The sequence below is a fragment of the Epinephelus fuscoguttatus genome, linkage group LG21 (genome assembly GCF_011397635.1).
Source record: "Epinephelus fuscoguttatus linkage group LG21, E.fuscoguttatus.final_Chr_v1".
In the NCBI taxonomy this organism is placed as follows: domain Eukaryota; kingdom Metazoa; phylum Chordata; class Actinopteri; order Perciformes; family Serranidae; genus Epinephelus; species Epinephelus fuscoguttatus.
Genome location: NC_064772.1, coordinates 33,094,459 through 33,119,777, shown reverse-complemented (window position 1 = coordinate 33,119,777; position 25,319 = coordinate 33,094,459). Strand labels below are relative to the sequence as shown.

The 25,319-nt window shown below is 42.6% G+C and overlaps 1 protein-coding gene across 1 annotated transcript in view; it reads left to right on the top strand.

The window, feature by feature from the left end:
- The window catches only part of znf438 (zinc finger protein 438), a 59,517-nt gene extending 40,264 nt beyond the window's left edge, over positions 1-19,253 (top strand). Inside the window, exons 3-4 of the mRNA XM_049564748.1 lie at positions 14,344-16,128; positions 16,275-19,253. Of these exons, the coding sequence (XP_049420705.1) occupies positions 14,372-16,128; positions 16,275-16,872 (2,355 nt within the window). The 5' untranslated portion in view covers positions 14,344-14,371 and the 3' untranslated portion in view covers positions 16,873-19,253. The remainder of the gene's footprint in view (positions 1-14,343; positions 16,129-16,274) is intronic.
- The last annotated feature ends 6,066 nt before the right edge of the window (positions 19,254-25,319 follow it).

Here is a 25,319-nt window from a genome sequence, read left to right as displayed (position 1 = left end):
CTGGTGCAGCGTTGAAGTGATACCGATACCAATAGAGTACTTCATCCATTACCGATAATGTGGATGGAGTGGTGCATAGTGCAGCCATACTTTCGGACCTTTTGGTGGCATCTCGGCATGCTGAAGTGCCAACTACTTCATATACACCCTTCTCAACTTCACCACATCACAGACTGTGTGGGTCGTAGCTGCTGCTGTGGAAGTGTGGACTCCGAGATGGGAACAGTTGCGAGTCCACCCACATACACGTAGTCAGTACGTTTACATGACATTACAGAAAATCAATTTATTGTATTAGTCAGACTAAAATCGGACTTTTAATATACATGAAAACATGTTAGTCGGACTGAAATTTTACTAGATCAAATTTCTCAGACTAACACACTCAGATGATGCGATTGGGAATCAAATTACTCCTGCATGTATAGAGTCTGTTGGACCCAGAATGGCCGAGGCGCTCTGAGCATGCTCCACAGTTTCAGCCCCGGGCTTTGACCCGGACATAGAATAGCATCAAATGCGTAACAGAAGAAGAAGCCGGTAACAACGTGGTGAAATCTACATCCAGAGCTGTGTAATTTTAGACGGACAAAGTGTACAGAGCGGTTAAGTTGCCCACCATGGTACCAGTTAGCTGCTAGCTAACCGTAGCTAACTTGTCGATTGTTTGGTCTGTGACGTAATAGGTCAACTGGAAAAAGGTCCAATACTAACAAGCTGAAAGGAGGCATATTGCTATCTACCGCAGCGGAGTCGGACATACGTCAGACAATAAGTCGATTCTCCACCTGTGCTTGTATACTGGGACAAGGACAGTAGTCCAATTATTTGGGCTAGTCGAGCTATAGCTATAACTATAGCTCAACCTAACTATGCATGTAAACGTACAGTACTGTGTGCCAAGGCTAGCTGTTAGGTAGTGTTGGCTGTGTGATGCTAACAGTCATGAACAAGTTTAACAGCAGAGTAGAGCCATATCAGTGTCAGTGTGAGTGTGTTTGGACCGCGTTCTAAGGATTGGTGTTAGCCAATGTGCAGTGTTAGCTTGTGCTAACTGGACAGAGGTTGAACTGGACATTCTCGGGAAGCAGCTCCAGAGATGCAACAGAGGGTGTGCTGATCTGGCCAGGAGTCCAGACGATCGGGGATCAGTTCCCCCAATGTGAATGCAGATATCATGTGACTGGAGATGTTACAGTACTACTTGGTACTGAGATACATCTGTCGATATCTTCGAGTACCAATACCGCAGAATTTGTATATTGTATTCTGTTGTCCAGCTGGGATTAGAACGTGGTTTGGAGTGGTCCACACAGTGGAAGTCTGCTGGTTTAACTGTCGTTATAGTCACATTATTTCATCTCCAGGGATGCCAGGCTAAGAAAAGTGTAGCCCACATTTCAGAGTAAAGACACTGTTTACTGTTTACTTCTGTTCCAGCACGCTGGGACAAATTGTTTGTTTTCCATCTTGCTTCCTACAGCACATCCGACTTAGCTCACCATGCTTTTATCTGCTACGACATTGGCACACAAGGTCACCTCGTGTGCAATACACCCACCAGTTTCCGCTTTTTTATGTGTGTTATCTGCTTTTGTAGCAATCTCACCGGGCTATCGTCATTTCCTGCCTCGTTCCTGTTGGTCACTCAGCAAAATGTACTCGCGGCAACTTCCTGACATCAGTGACTGTGCACATTTGTGAAACAAAATATTTGACTCTGCAGAGCAGCATTTTAAATAGTCCATTATCACATGCTGTCACACCGAATGACGGCCCTCTGCTGTTAGCCAAGGATCGTATCCCCCTGTGACTAAATCTGGTCTGGGGTAGTGAAATCTTCTGCATGCAGCTGTAATTGTAGGAATTTGAGATCTATTGGACCTTTCACTCGTTGTTTTTCTCTAACACATTCCTGAGCAGCATCAGCTGTCACCTCCCTGCACTGACAGCCCTCATTCCTCTCCTCTTTCATTTCTTTTTCCTCTTCTACCTCCCTTCCATTTCTCCACCTCTCTTTAGTGCTGTTTGACCTATTCAGAAGGGTCCAAATGTCACGGCGGAGGGAAAGGTCAGGTAAAGGTTTAGCGTTGAGCATGGCTAACGCAGTGCTGGCTGCCTGAGGGGGGAGCACATTAACACTTGAGACCTTGAACACACGTGCCTGCGCTCATACACACACTGCTGTCACCTCCGCTCCACGTCGACGCCACTCAGCCCTGAGCCGGCAGCCATGTCATCTGTGTGCATGTGACTGTGAGTGTGTGCGTCGTGCTCATTTGGTTCATCTGCGAGCATGGGTGATTGAAGATGTTAAAGCTTCCCGGGGATGACACATGGCCTTGTTGGACATCAGGTCAGAGGTCATTGGTTGTCAGGGCTTTACAGCATCCTGCCTTCAAAGGGCGCTGCCTCGTTTTTTATTGAGGGTCCAGCTCGTCTGTAGTGACCACTCACTCTGACGTCCCTGGGATGTTTTTTCCCACCTTGTTTGGATACAAAAGAAAGTGATTAGAGAATTTGTTTTCTTGTTTCTGTGTCAATGAAAGCAAAACACTGAGAGTCTCAGTTCAGCGTATTCTCTGAGAGGGACGGCAGGTTAGCAGCGGGATTTCTATATCGATTAATCTACATCCACATGCAGGGCAGAGCAGCTGGATCCTAATTGGAATGGATTTCTCAGTTGCATTGATTTGCTCAGGTGACAGTGGATGACATACGGTTGTGTGCATGTGTGTGTGTGTGTGTGTGTGTGTGTGTGTGTGTGTGTTTGTGCGCATGCAATGAATACCATATGATGCTGTAATGTTCTCCTTTGCAGCACCTTTCATTGTCGGTGCTTCGGTGAAAAGGTAAACGGAGCAGCTTGACACAACTAAATCACTAGTGTGTGTGTGCGCGTGTGTGCGTGTGTGTGTGTGTGTGATCACTTTCTCTCCCACTCCTTGGCCCTCTCATTGAGCAGAGCTCTGGGATGAAACAAGGACCTCTGCAAACACTGATTTCATTTTCCCCATGACCGCCTTCGCTCCAGACCTGAGCTCCCCTGCGCACACACACACACACTCACACACACACTCGTACACCTTAGGCTGGCGAGCAAAGATGAGCAGTTAGCATGCATGCAGGAAGAAGCAATCGAGCACAGATAACGTTTAAGTTCATTCAGGAGTTAACAACAAATAGAATGATCTAATTTCCTCTCTCAGTGCGAGATTCACGGAATTTTCCTTTTTTTGTGTGTGTCTTAATAACGTCCTGAAAAGGCAAGAGAAATTTTTTTGTTCTTTAACTACCTCCCTCACTCTCTCAGGTTCACTAATCCCACATGCTGTGTGTGTGTGTTTGTGTGTGTATGTGTGTGTATGAGAGAGAGAGAGAGGGAGGAGGCTGGTGAAAGATGGCCGCTGGACATGGCTTCTCACAGCCGGCTGGCCCCGACCCCCCGTGATCTGCCCCCTTATCTAGCCCAGATCCTGGCCTTTCATCTGGGCTAAAACCTGGGGGAGCTTGGCCTCTGCTGGGTTTTTAGCCCTCACACACACACACACACACACACACACACTTCATTCCAGACCCCCTCCATCTCCAGGCTCTATCTTTGAGTCCCAGATGAGCATTGCTCTCACCTACAAGGGAGATAACAAACCTCACACTACTCTGCTCCCGCTCTGCTTTCCTCAAAACACTTCACATTTGATTTTTTTTTTTTTTTTTAACTCACCACAAGAGAAACTACTTCCCTTCCCCTTCCCCTATTGTGGGAGCAGAATGCTCATCTCTGCACTTTAAACAGTAGTTAGCCCCAAAAGCGAGACAAAACAGAATCAAAGAATGCATTGGGGATGCTATCAAAACACAGCGCTCTCCGTGTTTTGACGTTTCACACAGCAGTGCTTTCACCTTGCGCTAAATTGCATTACTGGCTAACAATAGGCAGGTTGTTTCGGCCGGTCAGCCCCATCGGTCTCGGCTGGACGACCTCTACATGTGACCCAGGTCCAGGTTTGAGGATGTGAGCTGAAGTTTTTTATGTGAGCATGTGCAGTTCACTTTAAACCATTTCATTCCATTCCAGGTGGATGCCTGGCCCGTCCCCTCGCTGCCCTCCTGCTCAACCCTGACCTGTTTCCAGCATAAACAGCAGATCCTCACCTCTCACCCCTCTGGCTTTACCTGATAATCTGTCTCTGTGGATCCCCCCCCACCTTTTTTTTCTCTTTCTCCCTCCGTCTCTCTCGTTCTCTGCAGAAACCAGGTTTTTGCGTCACCCTAGCCCCGACCTCTGAACCTAGTCAGATTAGAGTGGTTGGCGTTTCAAATCCAGCGGCAGATTGAGTATTATCTGTGACCTCCCTGTGCATTTCTCCCCTTTCCCCGCTGTGTTGTACCCCTTTGAATCAAGACAGAGCCCGTCTGATCTCAGTACCAATTAGCCAGACGCAGGTTTGCAGTGGAGGGCATTTTCAGGCACTGAAACAGTACCTTAGATAACAGCTAATGCAAGTTTGTTCTGAGGCATGTAGGCCAGTGATGTGAAGGTGAATTGCAATGGCTGTGTAAAGTATTGCACAGTATACTTTTAGCACGCTTTGTGTTTTTGATTTGATAGATTAAATGCATTTATCTAACGAGGAAACATGTTGAAAATCAAAACAGGATTTACATTAAGTCTCTTTGCTGTGGCACTCTAAATTGAGTTATGTGTACCTTGTTTTCTTGTATTATTCTGAAGATGCTGGAGGCAAATTCAATAGATAGGACATGATTTGTGGCCAACTATTCACAGTGCTTGTCAGACCACCAGCCAAGTCCAAGAAACTCTCTGTGGACCTCTGCAATCAAATTGTGTTAAGGCATTTATCTTGGCAGGCGTATAAAACTTGTTCTGAAGCTTTAAATGTTCCCAGAAGCACATAACAGTGGAACTACCAGGACTGTTCCCAGAGATAGACCTGAACTCCAAGCATTGCATCTGGCAAACTAATACCATACCTGTGGTGGCAGCATCACACTATCAGGATCAATTGAGAACAACAGTCCAAAGCTGCTGTAACATTAATGTGGCTTTGACAGCTATAGAAATGACATTGGCCTGACCAACACAACACTTTTGTATTTGCTTTGCTTTTAGAAATAAAAAATCTAAGACTTTTCCTATGAACACAAACGGCTTATTTCTCTCAAATTTTGTTCACAAAGTAGTTTAAAGTTGGGTCAGTCCACCTGACAGGTGTGGCATATCAAGATGCTTATTAAACAGCGTCATTACCACACAGGTGTGTCTTGGGATGGTCACAATAAAAGGCCACTCTAAAATGTGTAGTTTTATCACACAACATAATGTCACAGATGTCCCAAGTTTTAGAGGAGCGTGTCATCAGCAGACTGACTTCAGGAGTGTCCACCAGAGCTGCTGCTTTATACCCTGCTTCCAGTGTCATTCTCGGGAGTTTGGCAGTACGTCCAACCGGCCTTCTGAGCAAGCCCAGGACCTCCACACCTGGCGTAAGATTAGCGCCCATGAGACGGTTTCTAAAGCCCAGTTCAGACCAAAGATTCATGATGAGATTAAACCGTTTTAGACCATTGAAGAGAAAAGTTGCAGTGGTGTGAACTGGCCGGTCTGAGCTCGACTCAAGCCAGCTGATGGTGTCACCTGCAACTCAACTGTTCAAATCGCAGACAGCTGGTTTTAGAACGTTAAGTGCATCAACTGTTCCTACAGCTAGTCGGCTTGTAGCAAAGTCTGCTGGCCAGGTCAGTAACAAACTGTCAGCAGACGGCGCGTTTGCTTTGCCACGGTAGGTGCTCCATCCCTGCCGAGCCCTCTGTTTCTATCCTGACAGTAGTGATGGCCAAATGAAGCCTCATGAAGCATTTTCTTTATTTTCAGAGCCCACTAGATGGCGCTTGTGGTTTAAAGAGAGAAGCTCAAAGAATGGCAATTCAGTGAAGCTTTCAACCTTGTGTTGAGCAAAAAGTGCCATCTAGTGGGCTCAGGAAATAAAGAAAATGCTTCATGAGGCTTCATTTGGCCATCACTACCTGACAGTGTGCTGGTGTCGGACAGGGGGTCGCTGCTGCTGCTAGCTGTATGTGCTTATGACCCACAACACACACACATTCTCACTGACTGATTAATTGGTGCTGCTTACTGATATTATTGTGGTGTATTTATTATGAACACAGTCCATCTGATGCTCGTTTTGTTTCTGTTTTTCACCGTTTCATCACTACTACAAATGCAGCTGTAGCCAGTATCTCACTATCACTATCCTCAATCATATTTTAAGAAGCTACAAATTATATTCAGCCACAAAATAAACCTGAAAAGCTGCAAATCAGAGCAGAAGTACAGAGAGTTGTTGCATAGAGATGATACACTGTCTCATCTAGGTTTTTAGAACGCTACAGAACAGCGCATTGCAAGTAGTCGCCTGTTTCAACTCATCTCGTTGCAAATCTTTGGTCTGAACTGGACCTGGGAAGTTTGTCCTGAAAGTCTTTGGTGGTACAAACCTACCATTAGCTTTCCATCAGCTGTTCAGGTGGCTGGTCTCAGCAGATCGTGCAGGTGAAGAACCCTGATGTGGAGGTCCTGAGCTGATGTGGTTACACATCGTTTGCGGTTGTGAGGATGGTTGGATGTACTGCCAAACTCTTGGAAATGACAGTGGAGACAGGTTATGGTAGTGACATGAACATTAAGCTCACATGCAGCAGCTCTGGTGGACATTTCTGCACGCTCCCTCAAAACTTGTGACATCTGTAGCATTGTGTGATCAAACTACACAATTTAGAGTGGCTTTTTTTGGGACTGTCCCGAGGCACACCTGTGTCGTAATGATGCTGCTTAATCAGCATCTTGATATGCCACACCTGTCAGGTGGATGGATTTATGTTGGCACAGTGCTCAGTAACACAGATTTAAACAAATTTGTGAGAAAAATGAGAGAATTATGGCTTTTGTGTGCATAGAAAAACTATCAGCTCTTTTATATCACCTCATAAAAACAAGTGCTGCATTTCTATTTTTGTTCAGCGTGTTTGCTTAACTAGAGAGAAATGATCATTTTGGGATCTTAAGCATCTGTAGACTTTCCTCCAGACAATTTCTCTCTTTCCTCTGTCTCACTGTGCACAAGACCCACCTGAGGAGAACAGAGAATGATGCTGACAGGGCAAGCTGACCGTCACTGGTACATCAACAAGTGAATAAAGCCTTCCCTTCTCCCCCTCCCTCCTCTCTCGTCCTCCCTTATTCTCTAGCCTCTCCCATGTGGCTGAGCTGGAGGAGAGAGTTGTTAACATGCTGATTATGCAGATGGAAGCACACAGAGCAAAGTATGAAAGGAGAGGACTCCCATAGAGAGGAATAATGGAAAAAGAGGATGGAGGGAGAGCAGGAAAAGGGTAGTTTGAGTGCTTTTTCAAAATAGTAATATTGGTCACCCCACACCAGTAAAGGAGACTTTGTCACTGCCCCATTCTGTGTAGTGAATAGTTTGGTTTGGCCTGAAGCTGTGTCATCATCACACACACTCACCTGTTGTATCAGCGTACTTCCTGTAGTAGAGCTCAGAGAGAGTGAGTGTGTTAAACCGGTAGCTTCAGGGCCTCTAGAAATCAGAGCAAAGCTGCACTATGAAAATACCAGCTGCTGTGGGATCAGCGACAGATGCAGTTAGTCTTAAAAGCCTTCTCTCACCATTGTCCAAGAAAATGTAGCCTTACTTTAAAAACAGTTTTGTTGTAAATGTTTGCATGCTTAATTGCACATGGAAACATATTTTGCTGATGCTAAGATGTACTTAAGTCCGTGGCTCCATCAGTGCAAAGACTGTGCCCTCCCTTGCCTCAGACACATTTTCTCTCTGGACTGCATGTGCCAAAATTCAATGTTGAACAATATCAGACATCTAGTTGTCTTTTTGCTGAAGCTGCTCACATGCCCTGTGCAAATCATACATCTGCTCCGTCGTTAGCTGCCATAAAACTCCATCCCGATGGCTATGGGTGCGTTCCTAATTGCATCCTCTTCTTTTTACTTTTCGTAGGTACTGTAGCTTTCCTTAAAAAGTACGTACTGTTGCATGCAGTGTGCACACCATGGGGGACATACTGCTTTCTCATAACATAACAACAGAGATAAAACAAATGCCACTTACCAAGTCCGCCAGAGACAGAGATCAGTCTGGAGAGCTCTGCCATTGTTACTTTGCAGTGTATGTAATTTAAGTTTATAACTGCGATGGAGACATTACATCTGCAGTTCTCTTATTTCTATAGTTATGTTCTTTTGTTGTTGGAAATATTTATGCGTCATCCCGACTTCTGACAGCTGTCAATCAGCTGCCATCTGTTTGTGGCTCAGTCCATGTGACATATCTTTTGCTGTGTAGAGACTGTGACTCAGAATAGCCAGAAAAGAATACTGACTTGCATACTGCAAAATTGGACCTAATGTAGTAGAACATCCTGGTATTTTTTGCATACTGCATCTGACATACTATGTATAGAGTGTGCCAGGGCTGACGTCAAAACCCGGAAGTTTAGCATCACGCTGGTTCCCGGAAGAGAAAGTGAATGTGATTTTTGCATTGCGCTTTGGATTATGTCAGAAAATAAGCTCTGTGGCTAACACAAGTTTATGATACTTACAGGTTTTGTTCAGCGAGATAATCTTCACATATGAACACCTTTCATACCGCATTTGAAGCTTAAATGCGATCGCCAGAAGTAAAAAGCTAACGTCAGGCTTTAACGGACTACATGACTACTCCACGGTCACATGACTCTTGACATCACCGCCACTAAGCTTTCAACTGATTTCGGCCGCTTTATTTTAAAAACATTGTATAATAGGGAAATTGGACTGTTTAAGCTAAATAAGAAGCTGTAATGGCGGACTGCCAGCACTCTCACCTGTTCAGGGGTGATAACGTTTAATGTCCCCGACAGGGTTTGTAGTCGTATTGAGCAACTTGTTAGCAACCGCCTTTTTTACGACACATGAAAGCTTCAAAATTCACAAGTAGGGTATTTACTGATGTGTTTTATGTCGTAGAACAAAACCTGAAACTCGCTTATGCTGATGGGCATCTCTGGCACTGCCCTAAATTGGTTGAAGTCCTATCTAGAAGACAGGAAGTACTTTGTTGAAATTGGTAACTGTGTCTCAGACCACATGGCCTTGACCTATGGGGTGCCCCATGGGTCAATCCTGGGACCCCTTCTGTTCAATCTCTACATGCTGCCTTTAGGCCAGTTAATACAAAGTAATAATGTGTCCTACCACAATTATGCAGACGACACTCAGATCTATGTCTCACTGACAGCAGGTGAATATGGACCAGTGGATTCACTCTGTCACTGCATCCAACAGGTCAGTGTGTGGATGCAAAACAACTTTCTCCAGCTAAATTCAGACAAGACCGAAGTCACCGTATTTGGTCCACAGAAACAAAGAGAAAGTGTCAGCAGTCACCTCCAGTCTCTCTCTCTAAAACCTATAAATCAGGTTAGAAATCTCGGGGTAATAATGGACTCAGACTTGAACTTTAACAGCCACATCAAATCAACATCAGCAGCTTTTTACCATCTAAAAAACATTGCCAAAATTAAAGGTATAGTGTCTAAACCTGACTTGGAGAGACTTATTCATGCATTTGTCTCTAGCAGGTTAGACTACTGTAACGGCCTGCTCACTGGCCTCTCCAAACGGGCTGTAAGACAGCTGCAGTACATCCAGAATGCTGCTGCTCGGGTCCTGACCAGAACCAGGAAGTACGAGCACATTAGTCCTGTGCTCAGGTCTCTACACTGGCTTCCTGTGGCTCAGAGAATAGACTTTAAAGCAGTTCTGCTTGTGTACAAGTCTCTCCACGGCCTAGCACCAAAGTACATCTCTGACATGTTAGTGCCATATGAACCATCTCGGACTCTGAGGACCTCAGGGACCGGCCTCCTGCTGGTGCCCAGAGTCAGGACTAAACATGGGGAATCAGGATTCCAGTTTTATGCAGCTAAAATCTGGAACAGTCTTTCTGAAGATGTGAGACAGGCCTCTACTCTGACAATGTTCAAATCTAGGCTCAAAACAGCTCTATTTCACTGTGCATATGACTGAAAGGATCTTATCTGCACTCTTCTCTTTTAAAGTTCATTTTATTATGATTATTTATGTTTTTATTTTGTATTGTGATTTTAATGCATTTTCTTGTTCTGTAAAGCACTTTGAATTGCTTTGTGTATGAATTGTGCTCTACAAATAAACTTGCCTTGCCTTGCCTAAGCTTTTGTTAACCACAGACCTTATTTGAGGCATTTTACCAAAATCCCATTCAAAAAACGTATTGACTTCTAGACGAGAGAACCGGAAGTGCTAAAAGTGCTAACGGAGTTCCGGGTTTACTGGCACACTCTATTGGGACATACTATATCTCTTTCTGGTATATTACATAGTATGGTAGTATGGGGATTGGAACGCACAGTATGCTGCTGCAGTGGAAATCCTTTGCATCCAAGGGATTATTTGGGACCTAAAAAAAGATTTTCTGGTCTTTCTCAGTCTGTCTGCAGCATTGATAAGCTCCTGCCACTGCAAATATTACCTCCTTCTACCAACTTGGGGTCAGATAAACCCCTAGTTTAGCTAACCCCAACTCTTGCATTTAGACCTGACGTGTGTAAAATGTAACATGTAACGTGATCACGTCAGATCGAAGGTGATTAAATTTGCTCATTCTTAATATCTTTTTTCATATATTAATAACAGGCTTCTTATCATATGCTGTTCAAAATTTAAAAGAAATCAGATAGCCCATTAGTCATGGTAAAGTAGCCAACTATTTACAGACTGTGTTGTTCCACCCCTTGTCAATAGGGAGTGCTGCAGCACCCACACCCATGCAGAAGTCCAACACTTAAGTTTATGTCCAGATACATAAAATATCAGCAGAACTTTGTTGTCCTCCTGACAAATGTTTCATTATCATCAGCATGGTAATGCTGGCAGTGCAGTTGTGTAAGCCCAAGGATACATTCTTCGTGCAAAAACAAGGTTGTTTTGATCACACATTCTGTAACAGTTACCGAAATGATTCTAATATTTGCCATCTACTTCCTCCTGTTCCTTCCTGTCTCGACTTCCTCCTGCCATGCTCCAGTCATGGTGACATCTGTCTGTCTGTGCAGACACATCTGTTTACAGGCGCTTGTAGACACAGCGACGCAAGAACAGTACACGATGGAAACATCAGTGTACATGATCAGATTAGATGTTGGATCACCTCGCCGAACGCATTTGCATAGTAATGAGAGGAATTGTAGGGACAGGCTTTGTGTTTAAGTGCTCCCTTATCTCCTCCTTTCTTAGGGTGGATTCAACGTGAACTATTGTCCGATATAAATTTTTAGACAATGCAGTTCAAACAGGATATCCAACACTGACCATGCTGCTCCGGCACTATTCCTAGTTTTCCAGGTGGATGAGACAAAGGGATATATTAAAGCCGATCTTGTTTTTTGTGGAGTTACTTGGTGTCAGGTGACGTCTGCCGAATCATCTGTGACAAAAGGATTATAGGCCTACTGGCTGCTTCTCCGGCTGTTGATACACACCTTGTTTCCCCCTCATGTCCAACTATAAACCTTCACATGGTAGAATTAATCGCCAACATTGCCTCTACAGATCCCACTTTCTATAGCCACGTAAAATGCCCAGAGGAACACACATCCCATGGTTTTATTCCGCTCGGTGTTCAGCCAAAGTCACAGTCAAACTGGAGTCAACTATCCACACAGAAAAGGAATATCTCCAGTTTTATGGAGTCGTAATGCGGTAGGGGTACTGTATAAATAATCTCTCCACACAGAAACACTTCCAGCTGTTAAACAATATGCCCTTTGCAGTTTCTCTTTTCTTCTCTGTCCTTTTGATTGTATGAAGCGTCTCGCCCAGACGGCTTTGAAAATGAATACAGACGTGTTTTTTTTTTGTGTGTGTGTGTTGAGAAATTCTGTTGTTGAATATTCGCCTTTTGTGACACCTCCAGATTGTTGCACTTTATGCTGATTATTATTACAGAGTGGAGTTGGAGCTCTGCCTGTATCAAACGCTGCTATTGAAAGTCGGGTCATAATGTGAAATTCAAACCTCCGAGTCTGTTTACAATTAGGCTCTTTGAAGCATTCCTCTGTAATCTCGCCCTCCTTTTGATATAAAGATTCAGTATTGATATAAATGAAGGAAATTCTGCCTTTGTTTTTAAAGCCATACCTGTGGCTTTTGATTGATGGATGGAAACTGTACGGTAGATTTATATAATATAGACTGGTTTCAAACCTCACTCTGAGGTTATAGTTCCCCGTAGACTTCAGCAGTATTTGTATCCACACAGTCAGAATGGCGATCCGCAGAGGGGTGAAGCCTCATCCCCGTTGGATAACCATGAAACGTTTGTGAACAAGGGATGATAAAGTAAATCCAAGGCTTTTTTCAGGGGCATCCTCATTGCCTTTGGCCATGTTGCAGCGCTGGTCAGTGGAGGGGGAGATGAGAGGGGAGCCCCTCTTCATCTCGTAAAGATCCCGCCGTTGGGCAGCTTTCACGCTCCACTGGCTGATCCTTCCAGGAAGTGGGGGGGGGTATAAGGAGCCCCCCCGCAGAGCCCCAGCATGTACCACTGCTGCGTGCTGAGCCTAAATCAAAGGGGGCAGTCTGTCCTTAGCCTGGGGGAGAGTGAGTCTGCTGTGTGACCACAGAGACATGGGTAATAGGACAGCTTGTCACACTTGTGCAGATGCCTGTATTTCTGACAGTGTGTTTGCTTCTCTCCCGTCTGGGTTGCACAGTAATGACACCGTCAAAAACGCTGAGGCCTTGTGCAGTGAGGTCACATTTACAGTCATGACCTTGGCAGCTTTCAGAAGAGACCAAAGGAAGTCATCTAGCCATCTCAGTTATTTCTATTAAGTATGTTAGATCAAACCGATTTAAGTCTGCAGTCATACAGTGTTGCAGTGTTGGCAGTTATTGTTGATGTGGAAACTTGAGGTAAGAGGGTCTGGGCTAAAAGGGCACATTAAAGGAATATTTCACCCCTAAAAAATGATTTTTTTTTTTTGTGTCAAAACATCGGTTTGCAAATGCTCACACAACTCATGCAGTAAAATCCAAGTCTTATTTATCCAGTCTTTGACTTAGTACCTCCCAATGTATCTTTGATGGCTTCAAAGCCAGACTCCATTGACAAAAACAGTAATTTTACTTCACTGCACACAGGAGTTGCTGGTCTAACGCTGCCTCTGACAGTTAGTTTACTAGCTTTATTGTGTGAGTTTGGGGAATCCAAACTAATGCTTTAAGACACCAAAGTCACACAAGAACACAGACAAGCTACAGAACCAGGCAGCAGTTGACCAGCAGCTCCTGTGTTCAGTGAGGTAAAATTACAGTTTATTTCAGTGGAGTCTGGCTTTGAAGAGAGCGTAGATTAGTTTCAGTTCCTAGTCGAAAAGGGGAGTCTGTTTGCGAAGTACTGGGCACACGACTGGATAAATGGGACTTGGATTAAACTGCAGGAGTGTGTAAATGGATGTTTTGATTGAATTTTGCTCTTGTTGAACACGGACCCCTGTGACTTCCATTCATTAAGTATTTCCTCTGTTTTTGTGTTCTTTGAGGCATGTTAAAAAGTTCTTCCCAAATTCACTTAGATCTTTACTAAATGATTTTTGTGACATTGACATGTCAGTTACAACAGCATAATAAAATAGTTGGAAAATAATAAGAGCTAACGAAACAAAAACTGCTTGGATAATTACACATTTTTACAGCCTTAAGGATTAATGTATCTATTGATTGTTATTCCAGTACGATGTCGTCTTTTTGAGTCTTGTATAGAGTCTATTCTTATTTCTTGTAGTCTCAGTAGGTGTGTCAATTTCTCCAGTAAAAAGATTTCTTCCATTTGTTAGCCATTGGTCCTTCATTGGTGGTGTTTCTTTGCCCCAGTTTCTGGTGATAGCTTTCCTGCTTGCCACTAGCAATATTTTGATATCAAATATCTATCACTAGCAATAACATTTTGTTCAGAAAATTTGCATAGATGAAGCACCAAACAACTGTTAGGAACCTCATATCATAGTAGGGAAGAAAAAATAACTGTATATTGGGAAATGGTATATGTAAAGAGCTTAAGCATAACACAGGGCGAGTCACTGACACACAGTTGGTCATTTGTGGGGTGAATTATTCCTTTAAAGCTGAACAGACTTGCTGGTCTCAGTAAGTGCAGTAACTAATTAAACTGTGTTTCTTCTGTGATTGTGTTTCAGTTGGTAGCCAGTGAGTCCAGCCCTTGAGATGAAGAGCCTTCAGTTCCGGAGCATTGCCCCCAAGGCCCCGGCCGTGGTGCCCTCCCCCTCCCCTGCGGTCCTGTCCTGCCAGCCTCCCTCTGCCCTCCCTGAGGCCTCCACCGCCTCCAGCCCTAAGTCCATCATTGTGCCCACCCAAAACTATGCACTGATGCAAATAGCAGGTCAGGATGGCACCTTCTCTCTGGTTGCGCTGCCCCCTTCTGTCTCCTCCCAGACACCACAGCAACAACAGCAACAAACCCAAAAGAACCTCAAGTTGCCCATTCCCAGATACCAGCCGGTGAGGAGCAAAGGGACCGCAGATAAGGTCAAGTCACCACCTCTAGCTGCTCGGGTGAAAACAGCCGCCAAGGTTGCTGTGACAGCGCAGACGAAGACAGTGGTGAGTGGGGCATCAACAGTGGTGAAGATAAAACAGCAGGAGTCCAAGCACACAAAGGAAACCCCGGTGCCCAAAGAGGAGCGTTCAGAGCAAGTAATTCTGATTGACCCAGCCTCCTCCGACATCTCTGTCACTGCTCTGCTCCCAGACAATGCTGTCCTGTACCCGGGTTCTCAGTTAGAGCGAGCGCCAGATGGCTCTGAACGACCTGCTACAACTGGCCTTATTCAGAACCTCCAGTACCCCCCTGCGGCTGTCAAAGGCTCCCCAGGCAAATCCCCAGAGGAAAGTAAGACTACAGTGAGGCTGTGCCAGTCGAAGCCTGCTGCAGCCCAGCCACAGAGCAGTATCACTGTCCTGTCCTCTGCCATCTTCAGCAAAGCTGTCCAGATTATCGCGTCCCCACCTAAAGGTAAACTGCCCATCCTGCCCTACTCTAAAATGAAGAGCACCCTTATCCCAGCTGCCAAGCTCAGCAATTTGTCCCCAGAGAAGAAGGGTTTCTCCAGCCAGACAGGCCTCACCAGCCCCTTAGATCCTACATCCAAGACACTCGAGACAGCTGAAGCTGCGGGTCACAACCAGGTGCCAAACTCCACTGTCCAGCCCCAGGCCAAGACCACACTCATGCCTGTGTTGGGAGCCCTCCAGAAACCACCTGGCAAAAAGAGAGGGAGAAAGAGAAAGACAATGGAGGACATCTTGGCATTTGAGGCCAGAAAGAAGAGGTCCTTGTCTTTCTTCCGTAGAAGGGTGCCAGAGAAACCGCCAGCAGTCGCTCCAGGCTCCAAACAAAAGGAAGTTGACATTTCAAAGAAGTACCGCAGCATCCGGCCCAAGCCCATGCTGGTTATGGAGACAGTTCCCCAACTGGTTAGTTTGCCTGCCATTACCCCAGACGGCCAAGAACAGGAGCTCGTACTTGGTCATCAGCTCCCCAGCACTACCACAACCAAGACCCTGGACTGCCCTCCCCAACCAGCTCCAGTAACCCTCCACCTGAGAGGTGCCTCCCATCCCAGAGTGTTCATAGGCAGCCGTCCGCTCCACCGCTGCCCCACATGTAGCCGCTGTTTCCAGTTCAAGCATCACCTCCAGAGCCACATGAACAGTCACACCAACAGCCGACCCTACGTCTGCCCGGTGTGCCGCAAAGCGTACGCTCACTCCGGCAGCCTGAGCACCCACATGAAGCTACACCACTCTGAGGTACGCCCACGACGGTCTCTGTGCTGCGAGTTCTGCGAGAAGGCCTTTGGATATGTGGGAGTTTACTTCAGTCATCTGAGAGAGGTCCATAAGGTGGTGCTGACCGTGGAGCCGTCCATCAGCCATCATGAGGATGACCTTTCTGTGGAGGGGTGAGACTATTATCGATTGAGATAACTCATGAATACATGTGCACCTACTTCACTGTGATGTTTACCTTGTAGCAGGTTTTATGCAACTTTTTCCAAACAGTCATAACAAAGTTGCACTGTTGATTTTTTTTTTTTTTTCTCACCAGGGCCAACTCTCCAGAGCCATCAGACGAGCAGGATCGTGAAGACCCTGTGGAGCTGCAGATTAAATGTGGCCGCTGCCAGGCCATCACTCCCACCTTTGCTGACATGAAGATGCACTTGCTGTATGTGCACGGAGAGGAGATCCACGTTCCGCATCACGATGGCCAACCACTGCGGGGTGGCCGCGAGGCTGAGAACGAGTTGGTAAAGCACGCTGCGCACTACTGGCGGCAACTCAACGAGAAGCGCAATCTGGTCAAATGTGGCAGCTGCGACGAGGAGTTCTTCTCCTTCTCCAAGCTTAAGAGGCACATCATGTCTCAGCACCGTGGAAAGGAGGGGGAGGACAGCGAGACTGTCTCATCACCTGATAGCAGCGGAAGCCTCGGGGTCCTTGCAGCAGGTGCGGCTTTTAACTGTGTGCTTTGCAGCGAGGTATTGGACACTAAAGACGGGGTTATGGAGCACTGGAGGAGTCGCCACCACTGTGAGCAGCCCGGCCTTCTATGGGACGCACTGAGCTCGTACTCCGGCCACGAGGAGGGCGAGGCGGACGGAGATCCGGACACTCCAGCTCCAAGCCCACACTATCCAGCCTAGCCCAGGGATGGGCGTGGAGCCCCTCACTGTGGCTGCTCCTCACACACACTCAGTCCTAACAATCAGCAGCACAGGGATGGAGAGTTTCTCTTATGTCTTTTATCACTAGCTTCATCTTTCACCAGTTGACACAAGAGAAAACAATGAAAAAAAAAAAATCAAACCAATGGTGGAAATTGATCTTTGTGTTACAATTCATAAGGGGTGCTCTCTCTAGGTCAGAGAATCCAATTTTATAAACGATATTATTTTTCATGTTGTTGTTTTGATTGCACTGTTCTGTTTTTGACATTTCTTTTGGAGGTATGTATTTAATATCCTGTTGGATTATTTTTTTCTACTGCTTATTTAAATCTTATTGAAAGGGTAATTTATAACCTAGCTGACACAGTAATACTGTTAAAGGGTCATTTCACCCAAACGCTAGCCATGTAGATAATTTGTGCACAGTTTTTGAGAAATCTGCTGAGAGCTCTGCCTCCACCCTGATGGAAAATGACAATTTAAAAGTTTAACGACAACATTTCATTGCAGAAATAGCACCCCTGTTACTCTGTGGATTATCCAGAGGAAACATTTTTAGTAGAGTACTGTAAACCACACAAATAAAATCCCATTCATCTACATTTCATGGGGTCAGAGGCAGAAAACTCAAGATATCGTCATCTTGACTCAAACTACCAAATCTGCACGGCTGGTTTTAATTTGGGTGGACTGACCCTTTTTGAAATACTGAGAAATGTTAATCTCAAAACAAGGGCACACTGTCTATTGTCACACTGGCTGACATTTTATCTATTGGCCTTGGATTGTTACAGGTTAAGATAAATCCATGTGTGTGTACACAATCCTTTGATGTAATATTGCTCCTGTAACGGAAAATCAATTTTTAAGTTATGACTTGAACTTTTGCCGTCCGATTACGGGCAGTATTAGGGTCGCCTGTCAACCCGGACCCATGAAGGAACACTTTTCTAACCAGCACCCAAGTGACATCCTTGTGGCCTTCTGAGAAAAAAAAAAAATATATATATATGGGTGTTCATGCGTAGTGTGGCTTACCGTCAGTATGGTCCTCTGTAGGCCAAGTTCTATCTCCTTGACTTGTTGATTAATGCCTATATGTGTATTCTGTGATATGCCAAGGGTCTATTCACACTAGTGATTGTAGAAGTGAGTTTTGCATTTAAGCTTTTTAACCACTGACAGAATACTTTCTGTTGACTTAGTAAATACGCAAAGGAAACCATCGAATTGCCTACCTGTTGTTGCCAGCTCATGTACGCACCTGTGGAATTGTGTGCACCCAGACTCTATTGTTAGAGTTAATATAAACTGTTGTCAAGTCCAGATAATATGCTATTTTATACTCTAGATTAATACAGAGGTCTTTTAGTATATTTATGCTTGTTGTTGGTCCTTAAAGAACCAGCACTGAGACATTGTTATGTTTGCTTCTTCTCAGTTGGGGGATGCTTAATGTCTTGTTTCTTGATGGGAAGCCATTACTACGTGGCGAGTATCTCTGCTAACATTTGTCTGTGTTTATCTTTCATATGAAGAAGAAAAAAAAGCATCACAGGGTCAAGTGAATGTACATGAATGTTTTCAAAACCCTACCAAAAGTATATATATATATATGTATATATATATATGCTATATAGACTTATTCCATAGATAGAATATATAGATATATTGAGAAAAAAATATATATATTTACATAGAGTAACTAGTGAATCAGCTGCTTTGTTCTGTCATAGTGGAGGAGGGAAACAAGAGACGAATATATCATTGCCAAGACTGGTAACAAAAGCCATGCAGAGCTGTCCTTATGTGTCTGACACAAAACGTAGGACTGTGAGTGAAGGGCGGAGCACTGATGTGCACATGTCGCACTGAGTGGGGATTCGACAGTAATAGGGTACTACTGTTTATTGAATGCCATGTTTGAGTGTTCATCAGTGAGCTGTCCTTTGTTTTCAAGCCCTCAACACAAACCGCTGATGGGAGAAGTTTGCCCTCAGGGCTTTGTGCCAGGAAGCCTCGTCTTGGTCAGGTTTGTAAAAAGACTGTGGTTTTGGTTGCAAAAAAAGACATCTGGCAGAACGCCCTGAAGACTTAACTTCTCCCATGTGCACACAAACCAGGAAGTGACAGAATTAAGGGTCAGACTCTTCTTTCCTCAGTTTGATGAGAAACGTACATGACCGTCAGCACAAGTCGGAAAATGAAAACTCCCACATTAGGTGACGTGACGTGTTTGACTCACTTAATATGTTGACTGTGTCCAAAAAAAAAGACTGAAAGTGTTTGTGCTCGTGACTGTTTGTGCACCTGAAGAACCCGATGTTTATGAGAATAAAGATATGCTTTGTTGAGGACACTGTGACTGTAGTGCTTTCTTAGGAAAGTATTCAAACACAATTCCATACAATTTCCATAGTATCAGGGGGCCAAGAAAGGCGTATACTTAGGTTCAAAACTTCTAACACAAAAAGTATGTCACCCAACTGGAAATTGTTTTCAACTGTGTATGTTAGGTGTCATGACATTTTGCTTCCCTTGGGTAAAGTTAAATCAAATGTAAGCCTCCGAACTGCAGCTACAAGCCTCTGAAAGATTACAGGTGAGGTTATGTAGTCCTAATGTGTCATTCAGTCTGCATTTGAACTCTGGATCCAGACCAGAGTCTGCCTATTGAGTATCTAGGCTTTTGAAATTAAAAAAAGGACATCAACACACACTTAACACTCTAGAAATAAGGGACAATTATAAGACAATAACAAAATATATCTGTCAAGCAAACATGTCAAAAGCAGGGCTGCAGCCAACAATTATTTATAATTATTACTGATTGTTTGGTCAACAGATTGTCAGCAAAAAACATAAAATGCCCATCGTTATATTTTAAAGCTCAATAGTTTGTTTTGTCTGACCAACAGTCCAACACATACACAGTTTACAGTGGTGATAAGATGAAGAGTCAGCAGCTCTGTGAAGCTGTGCTTGCAGATAAATGCTAACATGGTCTCAATGACAATGGTAACATGGCTATATTAAGCATATATAATGTCTAGTATGCAAACATTTGAGAACTAGCGTAAAGCACTAGTATTGGGGCTGATTTAAATGTAATTTCTTTTGGAGGTATTTGGTGGTAAATATTGGACAAATAGAAAATTTGACCTGAAATTTATAACACATCATTCTGGGGGGCACATGAATATGTGCACCAAATTTTATGGGGTTCCAACGAATATTCGTTGAGACATATCCCACAAAAGCATAAATTTCAATCTCTTGAGGGCGCAAAAGGAGGTGTCAGGGGATCACCAAAGTCATTACGATACTTTTTTAAAGTAAAATCAACCCGTTCTTCTTATCAAATCATCAAACACGCTTTGTCATGCCCCCTTGGCATCTGGTACTGATGCTTATGGTATAGTATGTCTTAGTAATAGTAATAGTAAAAGTAATAGTAAAATATGTCGTCCAAAACCATGAAAAAAAAGTCATAGTATAGTATGTCGTCCAAAACCATGAAAAAAAAGTCATAGTATAGTATGTGGTCCAAAACCATGATAAAATCTTATAATATAGTATTTTTTAAAAATAATGAAAAAAGTCATAGTATAGCATGTCGTCCAAAACCATGAAAAAAGTCAAAGTATACTATGTCGTCCAAGATCATGAAAAAAAGGTGATAGTACAGTATGTCATTCAAAATCATGAAAACAGTCATAGTATAGTATGTTGTCCAGAATCATGATAAAAAAAGTCATAGTATAGTATGTCGTCCAGAATCATGAAAAAAAGTCATAGTATAGTATGTCATCCAGAATCATGAAAAAAAGTCATAGTATAGTATGTCGTTCAAAATCATTAAAAAATGTCATAGTATAGGATATCATTCAAAATTATGAAAAAAAGTCATAGTATAGTATGTCGTCCAGAATTATGAAAAAAAGGTGATAGTACAGTATGTTGTTCAAAATCATGAAAACAGTCATAGTATACTATGTCATCCAAAATTATGAACAAAAGTCATAGTATAGTATGTCGTCCAGAATCATGAACAAAAGTCATAGTATAGTATGTCGTCCAGAATCATGAAAAAAAAGTCAAAGTATAGTATGTCATCCAGAATCATGAAAAAAAGTCATAGTATAGTATGTCGTCCAAAATCATTAAAAAAAGTCAAAGTATAGTATGTCGTCCAAAATCATTAAAAAAAGTCAAAGTATAGGATATTGTTCAAAATTATGAAAAAAGTCATAGTATAGGATGTCATCCAGAATCATGAAAAAAAGTCATAGTATAGTATGTCGTCCAAAATCATTAAAAAAAGTCATAGTATAGTATGTCGTCCAGAATCATGAAAAAAAAGTCAAAGTATAGGATATCGTTCAAAATTATGAAAAAAAGTCATAGTATAGTATGTCGTTCAAAATTATGAAAAAAAGTCAAAGTATAGTATGTCGTCCAGAATCATGAAAAAAAGTCATAGTATAGTATGTCGTCCAGAATCAAAAAAATGATAAAATCTTATAATATAGTATTTTTAAAAATTAATGAAAAAGTCATAGTATAGTATGTCGTCAAAATCATGAAAAAAGGCACAGTATAGTATGTCGTCCAGAATCATGAAAAAAAGTCATAGTATAGTATGTCGTTCAAAATCATGAAAAAAAGTCAAAGTATAGTATGTCGTCCAGAATCATGAAAAAAAGTCATAGTATAGCATGTCGTCCAAAATCATTAAAAAAAGTCAAAGTATAGTATGTCGTCCAGAATCATGAAAAAAAAGTCAAAGTATAGGATATCGTTCAAAATTATGAAAAAAAGTCATAGTATAGTATGTCGTCCAGAATCATGAAAAAAAAGTCAAAGTATAGGATATCGTTCAAAATTATGAAAAAAAGTCATAGTATAGTATGTCGTCCAGAATCATTAAAAAAAAAGTCATAGTATAGTATGTCGTCCAGAATCATTAAAAAAAAGTCAAAGTATAGGATATCGTTCAAAATTATGAAAAAAAGTCATAGTATAGTATGTCGTTCAAAATCATGAAAAAAAGTCAAAGTATAGTATGTCGTCCAGAATCATGAAAAAAAGTCATAGTATAGTATGTCATCCAGAATCATGAAAAAAAGTCATAGTATAGTATGTCGTTCAGAATCATGAAAAAAAGTCAAAGTATAGTATGTCGTCCAGAATCATGAAAAAAAGTCATAGTATAGTATGTCATCCAGAATCATGAAAAAAAGTCATAGTATAGTATGTCGTCCAAAATCATGAAAAAAAGTCAAAGTATAGGATATTGTTCAAAATTATGAAAAAAGTCATAGTATAGCATGTCGTCCAAAATCATTAAAAAAAGTCAAAGTATAGTATGTCGTCCAGAATCATGAAAAAAAAGTCAAAGTATAGGATATCGTTCAAAATTATGAAAAAAAGTCATAGTATAGTATGTCGTTCAAAATCATGAAAAAAAGTCAAAGTATAGTATGTCGTCCAGAATCATGAAAAAAAGTCATAGTATAGTATGTCGTCCAGAATCATGAAAAAAAAGTCAAAGTATAGGATATCGTTCAAAATTATGAAAAAAAGTCATAGTATAGTATGTCGTTCAAAATTATGAAAAAAAGTCAAAGTATAGTATGTCGTCCAGAATCATGAAAAAAAGTCATAGTATAGTATGTCGTCCAGAATCATTAAAAAAAAGTCAAAGTATAGTATGTCGTCCAGAATCATGAAAAAAAAGTCAAAGTATAGGATATCGTTCAAAATTATGAAAAAAAGTCATAGTATAGTATGTCGTTCAAAATCATGAAAAAAAGTCAAAGTATAGTATGTCGTCCAGAATCATGAAAAAAAGTCATAGTATAGTATGTCGTTCAAAATCATGAAAAAAAGTCAAAGTATAGTATGTCGTCCAGAATCATGAAAAAAAGTCATAGTATAGTATGTCATCCAGAATCATGAAAAAAAGTCATAGTATAGTATGTCGTCCAGAATCATGAAAAAAAGTCAAAGTATAGTATGTCGTCCAAAATTATGAAAAAAAGTCATAGTATAGTATGTCGTCCAGAATCATGAAAAAAAGTCATAGTATAGTATGTCGTCCAGAATCATGAAAAAAAGTCATAGTATAGCATGTCGTCCAAAATCATTAAAAAAAGTCATAGTATAGGATATCGTTCAAAATTATGAAAAAAAGTCATCGTATAGTATGTCGTCCAGAATAATTTAAAAAATGTCATAGTATAGGATTCATTCATTCATTCATTCATCTTCTAACCGCTTCATCCTCTTGAGGGTCGCGGGGGGGCTGGAGCCTATCCCAGCTACATCGGGCGAGAGGCGGGGTACACCCTGGACAGGTCGCCAGACTATCGCAGGGCTGACACATAGAGACAAACAACCATTCACGCTCACATTCACACCTATGGACAATTTAGAGTTACCAATTACCAAAATCATTAAAAAAATGTCATAGTATAGGATATCATTCAAAATTATGAAAAAATGTCATAGTATAGTATGTCGTCCAGAATTATGAAAAGAAGTCATAGTATAGTATGTAGTCTAAAATAATGAAAAAAAAGTCATAGTATAGTATTGTCCAGGCGGTTTGGTCTGCTTTAAAAAGTGCTGTGTGAAAGTGAACCAAACCGTGTGAAGCATTTTTCGATATTCCCCGCCCCATCGTGGTGTGAATGTGCCCTAAGTCTCCTGTGTTTATCCCGACCTCCTACATACATGGACTTTGTTAATCTTTATAGCAGTTGGTGTGAGCAGCTCATACTGCAGATACAGACGGTTTTACACTGGAGTTAAGCCTGGTGCGTCTCAAACAGACACAAAAGAGTGGCTTGTGCATTGATGTCAAACACCAAGGGAAGTGACACAGCATCAGTATTTGACCGCCTAGGAATGAACCGGGCTGGTGAAACCCTTGGCTTGCTGGTAGAGTAGGATGAAAAGTCAGCAGGTGTTTCTATAAATGTCTCTACAAAATTTCATGGCATTCCATCTCGTATTCATTTTTTTGTAACTGCGTATTGGGCAAGAGGCTCGGTACACCGTGGATAGGTTGCCGGCCTATCACAGGACACATAGAGACAGACAACCATTCACACTCACATTCGCACATACTGACAATTTGGAGTCACTAATGTGCAAAACCCATGCAAACACAAGGAGAGCATGTGAACGCCACACAGAACGGCTGGCCGGCCAGTGAATTCGAACACAGAACCGTCTGGCTGTGTGGAGAGGCCTAAAGTGTCATCTATACAGCTACGCCGCTAGCATGGCTACAGCAGATGAAAGCCACAAATCCTTTGCTTTGAGACACTGGAACCAGAGAATGTTTGCTTGATAAATACATCATAAAACGGCCAATTAATTTTCTCTGATTAATCAGCTAATCTTTTCAGCTCTAGTAAAGAGCTGAAATATAGAATAAAGCCACACACACACACACACACACACACACACACACACACACACACACACTTAATACCCCACAGACCTGAACACCTCATCTACTGTAGCAAAGAGGACAGATTGAGTGTATGGCTGAGGCAGACAGGAGGGTAGAGTCACTGTGTATTCATCAGAGGAGATTCAGAGAATGGAATTAATTGATAGTTCACTGTGGAAAGGTGTGTGCATGTGTGCAGTATGTAGGGGTCAAGCAAAGTGGGCTAGCCAAGGGGCTTTTACGAGCCTACATATGCCGTACCTCTGCTCCTCCCCTCCAACAGACCTTCCATCTGTCTGCTTTAGCATCAAAACATTATCAAATGAGTGTGCAAAGGTTTCTGCCTTTTGGTTTTAATGCAAACCACTACTTCTTTTTTACTTTCAAAACCACACATGATCCCTATTACAAAAGGCAGTCTTAAAACACAGCATGACTTTGGGCTGGAGACTATTTAGAACGACTGCTGATGCTCAGAGAAAGAGAAGCATACAAACAATAGCTGTATGCCTGGTGATGGCTTCATATTTAATGAATGGAGATGACATTAGTACTGATCTCCATTTTCCCTCTGCGTGTCTTTTTTTCTGCTTTGCTGGGTGCATTTGGAGTAAAATGAAACACTAAACCGTGCTTTTTAAAGTCACAGACAACAGAGAGGGACAAATAAGCTCAAGAATGCACTTTGTATTTATTTCCAATGCGTCAGAGCCAAATGCTCTCTGCTCTGCTGTGGGCCCAGCCCTGGCAGTCGTTGCCACACCAGTGTGGAATGCAGGTCCACAGGTCTAATTGATTTGGAGGCACATGACCCAGTATCAAAAGGTCAAAGGGCAACTCTGGTGTGTTTTCTGCCGCTGCTCAAACAAGCAACAGCCCACAAGAGAGAGAAAGCGAGAGCAACTCCCCAACACAAAACAACCCTCAGCTGGGTTTACGTCAACTCCTCAACTTCCTC